At 43.5% G+C, this 8,595-nt stretch overlaps 1 protein-coding gene across 1 annotated transcript in view; it reads left to right on the top strand.

Moving 5' to 3' along the window:
* Nucleotides 1-5,400: 5,400 nt before the first annotated feature.
* plp1b (proteolipid protein 1b) overlaps nt 5,401-8,595 on the top strand; it is a 6,916-nt gene continuing 3,721 nt past the window's right edge. The window contains exon 1 of the mRNA XM_080855342.1: nt 5,401-5,480. Within this exon, the coding sequence (XP_080711468.1) occupies nt 5,477-5,480 (4 nt within the window). The 5' untranslated portion in view covers nt 5,401-5,476. The remainder of the gene's footprint in view (nt 5,481-8,595) is intronic.

The raw sequence follows: 8,595 nt of genomic DNA, 5'->3' as shown, positions 1-8,595 counted from the left end.
ACCCTCCCCCGCCAACCACGCCACCAACATCACCACTTCTGTTACAATGAGAACATTTACAGACCAATAAGTTCCCCAAGGACGCCAAGATAAATGAAGAAAGGAAGGATAAGAGAACCTAAAAAGAGGTTCATTTGTATTTTTATTTTGTGGAACACTTTTATTTGGTTCTCTTATCTTTACACCATAGTGCCCCTAGACACCACAGCAGTAGAACACCATCATACACTATTGTATTCCTCATTGTATTATGCCTCACTTTTTGTGCAATACAGGCCTGTATATTGTGCCATCGTCACTGAATTAGTATGTCATTGCCCCTGTTTCAGTCATGAATGCCACTTGATTTTCTACTGACTGAAAATATTGCTGACTCCACATTATTTAACCTACTACCACCCTTTAATTCATCACCATCCACCACTCAGCTACCCTGTGGGGCCCACAGAGTTCACCTTGCACAGGGTCAAAACATGTTTGATGTTGAAAGACACTGTGCTAGTAGCCTCATAGACAAAATCACCGTTCAGGTTTTTATTTAATAGCTCTGACCCCATTTTGACCCCGTTTTGTTGTCAGTTTGTCTGTTCTACTCTGAAGACAGACCGCTCTGTCAAAGCTTACCAAACATCTGATGGAAAGTTTATTTGATGGCAAAACCTTACCTGTAGATTGGATCCCTTGGAACTTCCAGGAGCTCTCTGTAATTACCTTGGAAGGCATGGACCACAGTGGTTTATTTTAAGAAAAAAAACTGAACTGAATAAAATAACAAGTCACAGCCCATACGCTGACGAATGTAGAAGAACCAGGTCAAACCATGTATATATTTATATCTCAAAAGCCACGCGAGTGTGCCAAGCTTTCTATGGACGTGAGGTGCTGAATTGCCAAACCAGAACCTTCAGTTGTGCCAAACCCAGAACACTGCCTCTGAACTCTCTAAAGCATTAACGCTTCATCCTATCCTGTTACCTTTGGCATCAAATTTACAAGATTAACGGAGGATTTCTGTAACAACACGCTCTTTGTCTCATGCACGACAGCGGGAACTGTGATCTTACTGAAGGCCACAGTGTGAAAGCACTGCAATATATTTGTGTTTGTTCTGTAATATCTGTACAGCTGGTTTTTAAAAGAAGTCCACTAAAGTTTTATTTCTAGGCTTTTCCAGGGTTCTACATTTATGTGCATCGAGAGAAGACATTCGGTCAGAAAACTAAACCCACTTGGGATTTTACAAGCATTTCAATCACTGTGCGCGTGTTTCCCCCCCCCCCCCCCCCCCTTTCTTGAGGAGAGTATTACTGAGAGGAAATACTAGGGCAGGAGGACAGATGAATACTCTGACAGGAAAATGGTGCAACGGTTGAAATTAACATTTTAGCAGCCGACAAAAGAGTCAAATTAGTTAGCTGTGAAAATGCACAATATGCCTCAGCAATTCTCTCTTTCGCTCTCTCTCTCCATGTGCGTGTGTGAGTGTGCTTAGAGAGGCAGAAACCGAGATGGAAAGAGAAAAAAGCTAGGGAATACGAGTGACTGTGTGTATTTATGCTTTTGAAATGAATACATTTGTGTAAAATGTCTTGCGCAAGCACTAATTATGTTGTAGTAATGTTGTGTTGTATTGTCTGTTATACCTTTGATCTATTTTTCATTTCTCTCGTTTATCTTCAGTCTCATTAGTTTGATATGTCTCTTCAACGGTGAAAGCAGTTGAGGATGACACCTCATAAGCTGAATTTGCTTTGCTTGAAAATATTGCCCTTTTCGTATCAGATACATTTAGCCACTGCTTTTCTAGTTTCTTATGAAACATAATGAATGTGCAAATATATATAAATATACATATAGGGCTTCTTCAAGGGTATTTATAAGGGTGTATAGAATAATGTATAAACTACCTGTATCAGTCAGACTTAGATGTGTCCATTGATTGCATATCTAAGATTTCCACAAATTAATCTTTATTCCTTATCGGGATCAACAACTGTGGAGGGCGCCTCCATTTTCTGGGTTCTAAATAAATTAGGGTACCCTCAGCTATGGCAGGACTTACATAGATCTGTGTCTATTTGGTAGGTAAGATGGCTCTCTCTCTCTCTCTTTCTCTTTCTATCTATTCATCTCTTTCTCTCCCTCTCTCTCTCTGTCTGTACAGTCTATTTGGTAGGTAAGATGTCTCTCTCTCTCTCTCTCTCTCTCTCTCTCTCTCTCTCTCTTTCTATCTATTCATCTCTTTCTCTCCCTCTGTCTGTACAGTCTATTTGGTAGGTAAGATGGCTCTCTCTCTCTCTCTCTTTCTCTTTCTATCTATTCATCTCTGTCTTTCCCTCTCTCTCTCTGTCTGTACAGTCTATTTGGTAGGTAACATGGCTCTCTCTCTCTGTCTTTCTCTTTCTATCTATTCATATCTTTCTCTCCCTCTCTCTCTCTGTCTGTACAGTCTATTTGGTAGGTAAGATGGCTCTCTCTCTCTTACTTTTTCTATCTATTCATCTCTTTCTTTCCCTCTCTGTCTGTACAGTCTTTTTGGTAGGTAAGATGGCTCTCTCTCTCTCTCTCTTTCTATCTATTCATCTCTTTCTCTCCCTCTCTCTGAGTCTGTAACTGAGAGCCTATCTGCTGTTAATGAGGCACTTTCAAAGCTGTGGGTGGTTGAGTATGAATCAGCATCAGCCCAGACTGATGATAGAATTTAAAAACAGGAATTGAAATATGTAAATTGAAGTACCATGATATACCATTATATTGTAAACAATTGATTACTGTTCACATGACTGACAGTGATTGTAATAACTGATTTTACTCACATGAATGACACATCTTACAATAATTAATTTGAGTTTCACTGTATGTCTGCTGCCGGGGTGCTCAGATGTTCATATTACAGAAATGTTTCATTAGAAATCAGCTGTGAAACAACTGAGGTCAACATGGTCATATCCTCTTTTTATACTCTGTAACATTTCTGTCCTGAACTTTACAGTAAACTGTTTGCTTACAGTATGTTTGAGTTTTCTGTGTCTGAACTGATCAACTTCTTCCCAATGCTGACCTACTCAAAGAGAAACACATAGACCTCCACTCTGTGAACTCTAGTCTGCTATGGACCTGGTCAGAGAACATAGCAGATGTGTTCAAATCAAGTTGCCAGTCTGAGAGACTCTGGGGCTAAGGGTGGGGCTCCAGAGACTGAAACGGTTGCGCAGGGCAACATTAATTAGCTTGAAGTGAGGTGGCGTGCACGCCAAGTGGAATAACTTCGTACAGGAATGGAGAAAACTTCTGCCTTTAGCTACTTTAGTATTTGGGTTGGTGCCCGGAAAAAGGGCAGAGGCCAAAGTATCCACTTCCGTCATGATAATGATGAAGAGTTGAAGGCCCTCTTTAACTACCTATCAGCTCTCAGGAGTGGAAGGCCCCATCAGTATCAGAAGAGGTCGCGGTGACCCGAAAAACCCTTAGATGTAACTGCCATGTCATCACACTATGCCTGAGATTCTGAAGCATGTTCATTTGGCCAATCATTTTTTGAGGACTCTAAGTAAATATACTCTCAGTTTTACAACATAAAAAAAGCATTCTTTTAACATATTTAAATATTAAATTAATAATACACAAAAATCGAAGAAATACAAGGACTGTAAGGAGTGTACAGTGAATCTGAACTTTGTTAGAGAAGCATACATTATAATTCATTGCAGACCCCTCACACCCTGGACATCATCTGTTCCAGCTCCTCCCCTCTGGCAGGCGCTTCAGATCTCTGCACACCAAAACCACCAGACACAGGAACAGTTTTTTTCCCCCTTTCCGTCACTCTAATGAACAGTTGACAAATTATTTTATTTTATTATTATATTATATATTATATTTATTTAATTTATCCTAAACTGTTGTGTTATACTGTATATTTTCAGTTTAAGTACATTGAGAGCAACTAAACCCAGAACAAACTCCTTGTATATGAAAATGTACTTGGCCAATAAACATGATTCTGGTTCTGATACCTGCGTCACTAGGACCGTCGCCACTAAACTGGATCCTCGTGTATATGTGGCATATTTCTATAAACGATACTATTTAAAGATAATGCTGTTAAGCCCAATTTCTTAAACCCCTGGAAAATATAAGCTCTTAACACAAATAGATAGGTCAATGACATCACATCTCTCTCCGGACCTGCTCGTCTCTGATGGCGTGTGTGTGTGTGCTTGTGTGTGTGTGTGTGCGAGCCATCACAGACAGCATCAGGGTCAGTGGTTAGTGTTGAGAGGCACGCTGATATTTATATCTGGCCGCATCAGAGGCAAGCGCGGTGGGTCTGGGAGGGCACAGATGCCCTTCAGAGGGGCCGTGGCGCCCTGTTTACTCTAAACACACACTGGCCCTATTGTGTGCGTGTCAGGGCTTTGCCACCCATTCAGCCACAGCTGGACTAGCCCCCTCAATGTGCCCTTGTTCGCGGCAGCCTCCACTTCATCACTGTCACACACTGCCACGCCGCCGCTGCCGCAGTCAGGTTTCTCTCCCTGGGCCCGTCCGTCCCGGAAAAAAGCGGCAAAAGAGCTGCCGACCTGCACCGCCCTGCATGAGCTGGCTCAGGTGACGAGGGAAGGGGAAAAAGTAGCCAGCATCGGCAGAACTGCACGAATGTGTCTGCCCGCTGCTCAGTGCTCTCCCCAGGTTTTAAAATGCACTGCACACTGTCTCAACCCACCAGAGGGTTTGCAATTAGATGGTGATTATTAACGCCTGACAAAAATATGTGTTGTCAGATATTTTGCAATGGCTGATAAATGGGGGGAAACTGGGCAGTGTGCAGGTGCTTGATCCTGTTGTCTTGGACATTGTCCAATGCCATAGTGGAGTCCTCGGGCACCATGACTGCAGGACTGTGCTGCAGTCCTCTCCCCGCACTATGTGGTCCTCTGGGTCTGCAGCTGATGACTGATGGTTGGATGCTAAAATGCAGATGTACTAGCATATCCCTTGTCCATGTTTTGAGACTCACAATAACTGGACAAATGATGTATGTGATCAGTTATACAGGAGCATGACACTATTGAAATACATTGAAGAGAGCAGTCTGGAGAGAGGATTTTAAAGGCACTTATTTTTTTTGTGTGTTGTTGTTGGGTACTGCTCAGGATAATAATCAGAAGCGCTTATAGCCACCTCCACAGCCAACTGTGTGTTGGAGTCTTTTACAAACCTTACCAGAGATATCCCAAAAAATAGAGGGCATGGTCTATGCCGATGCTGTGGTTCTTGCCTGAAAAAGGGGCGTTGTGTCTTTAAGGCCCGCTCCGGGGGGTGAGTCGAAGGGGGTCTGTCCATTGTTTTCAGGACAAAAGCTCAAGTCAGAATCATAAAAGAGAACTGAGAGATTAAACTTATCCCCATATCACAGAGAACACACACGCCAGGCTCCACTCAACTCTAGTCACCTCCCACCTTCACTACACTCATGGGTAAGTTCTACCTACTCTCTACCTTGGGGACACTCCGCTCAGGCATTGGTGGGAAAATCAGTAATTAATGAGTTGTCATATTTTTCGGGTATTCTGTGATTTACGGTCAATTTTGTTCGGTAATCCATCCTTATTTTGTGATGAGATATATTTCGGTCACCTGTATTTGAACTGTATTAAGGTCAAAACATCTTATGACTCATTTTTGAACAACATACAGTGACCTAGATGTAGAAAGTCATGGATTCAACTTGGAATGGAATGGAATAACTTGCAGTCTTCAGTTGCTTGTTTTGTAAAACATTTGCTTCAATTTCATCATTATTTTGAATTTGCCACATTAGTTTTGAGTGTGCTAACCATGTAGTTATGTTTTCTGTATTCAAGCAATTAACCAGTGAACTAATGGCACCAGGTCATGGATCCCTGCTAGCCTTAGAAAGGGTCAGGGGGTCATGCCAGGTCTTCAGACAGTGTTAATCTTGTCCTCAATGACACTTTCTCTGTATCAGTTGACCTCAGGTTTTTTTCTGTTCTCTTTACACACTCACATACAAAAAACATACACATTCTATAGGGAGCATCAGTCGGTCTGTATCAATAAAGATCTGTGTAATGCAGTTAACTAGAATGAAGACAGCGATTGCTTTTGATGTCAGCTACTTAGACATTAGAATGACGCACACTCCATGAAAGTGGACAAAATATTCAATCCTTTGGGAATCAGAGTGTCAACGAGGTATGAGCTCTTACTGATCTTGCGGCACTGTTGTTGACAAAAAAATATAAATATAGTAAATATGTATAATGATTTTTCAATCAGTAAAAAGCTTAATTTGGCAAAACACCTTCATAAACCTTGAAGGTGTGTATCCAAAGGAAGAAAACCACCAAGAGCAATATTGATTTTTTTCTAATGGACATCATAATTTCAGTTGGGGCCACACACAAATATCTTTTGAGCCAGTCCATCACAGATGCCAACTAATTAGCATTATTTTCACTACTGCCTTGTAAATGTCACATGGTTTTGTGTCTTAAGTGGCATATAGAACGGGCTTCATAACTAAATTGGTTATTTATGCTGATGAAATGAGATGTCTGTCCTCTCTGTCCTTGTTTGACCCCTGATTTGACCTCATGCCAACCCACCCACTCAAGAATGCATTAACAGACATCTCACACACAACACACACACACACACACACGCACACACACACACACACACACACACACACACACACACACACACACACACACACATACACACACACACACACACACACATACACACACACACACACACACACACACACACACACACACACACACACACACACACACACACACACACACACACACACACACACACACACACACAGACACACACACACACACACACACACACACACAAACATTACACACATACACAGAAAAACAGAGACACAATGCTCTACTGTCACCAGTGGAACCACTACAACTATGCTGCTACCACCACAACTACTTGTACTGCTATTTGTGCTGCCCACTGCTGTTTACTGCTCTGTGCCCCTCTTCTCTCTTCTTTGGGGAAGCATGCCCAGGAGATATGGGCTCACATTCTAGCTGGGTCTGGATTGTCCAGGTGAAAGCAGGGGAGCTCCTGATTTTAATATAAATATGATGTGGATGATGGATAGGTTTTGTAGGAAGTGTGAGTGTGGTGTGTGTGTGTGTCTGTGTGTGTGTGTGTGTGTGTGTGTCTGTGTGTTTGTGTGTGTGTGTGTGTGTGTGTGTGTGTGTGTGTGTGTGTGTGTGTGTGTGTGTGTGTGTGTGTGTGTGTGTGTGTGTGTGTGTGTGTGTGTGTGTGTGTGTGTGTGTGGTTTTGGGATGGCACTGTGGCCTACTTACTGGTGCCCTCATTGCTTGCCTTTGTATCTCACACACACACACGCCACCGCTACCACTACCACTACCACCTAGTTTTGACAAAGGCATTGTGTCTCTAATCACAAAGGGGACATCTTTCCACGGCTCCCTCTGAACACAGGCCTGTTCCTCCCCCTCCTCCTCCTCCCCCTACTCCTCCCCCTCCCCTTCCCCCTCCCCCGCGCCTGGCTCACATCAGGACCACAGAGAGGGCGGGCAAAAAGCACAGAAAGAGTGAGTGACTGAGTGTTCTGCTGAGTGGCACCTCGGAGCAAAGACGTTGGGCGGCAAGATCAGAGGACCTTTTGAGCGGAAAGAGAAAAAGAGAGAGCGAGAGAGAGTGAGAGAGAGAGAGAGAGAGAGAGAGAGAGAGACAGATCGCAACGACACCAAGCTCAGCCCAGCCCGGGCCATGTCCTGCTAGAGAGGACCACGCTACACCTGCACTGGACTAACCCAGAAAGACCTTCTGGCACAGAGGGGGGAAAAGGCCGTCACTCACGCTTTTGGAACAATCTCTGGCTGACGTTGGGGCGCTTGTGATCAGCAGCACGGACAGATGTTTCCAGTAAAGCAGCCCTGGCTATGCAAAGCCTTAGGTGTGCTTCCCTATGCCCACTGCCCACTGCCCGCTGCCCACTGCCCACTGCCTGCTGCTTGCTGCCACTAACAGGCATGAGTGCTGCTTGCTCTGGTACACGCTGGTGATGACTGCACCGTGAAGCTGGCCTCTGTTGGGAATAATGTGGTGCCTCTGCTGCTTGGTTTCATATCTCTTTAAATATATATATTTTCCATAATTACCGTTACTTGCTCGGGACGATTCGTTTGGACACGCTACACTATTTTGCAAGTTGTTTTGTGTGCTTCTGGGGGGTTTCAGGGGCCTTGCTTTGGCATGGTGTAGTGCAGTGGAATCTGTGTGTTTTGATGAGAAGTGAGCAGTGTGTGTGTGTGTGTGTGTGGGTGCATTTCAGCAAATGTGTGTGCGTTTATGGACTGTGTGCTAATCCAAACATAAATGTGTTGATGTGTTTAATAGATGCAGTGCCTGTAGACCTTGTGTTGCAGCTTTACAGAGTGCATTTGCCACTGAACAATAGCAATCGCACTAGCACTAGCACTAGCAAAATGTTAATATCTGCATGCTGTGGTCAAATGTGTGCCTGAATGTGTGCTTGTTGACAATGGTGTTCAGCTTTCTGTT

The sequence above is a fragment of the Sprattus sprattus genome, assembly GCF_963457725.1.
Source record: "Sprattus sprattus genome assembly, chromosome: 1".
Taxonomy (NCBI): Eukaryota; Metazoa; Chordata; class Actinopteri; order Clupeiformes; family Clupeidae; genus Sprattus; species Sprattus sprattus.
This window is presented reverse-complemented; position numbering and strand designations above follow the sequence as displayed.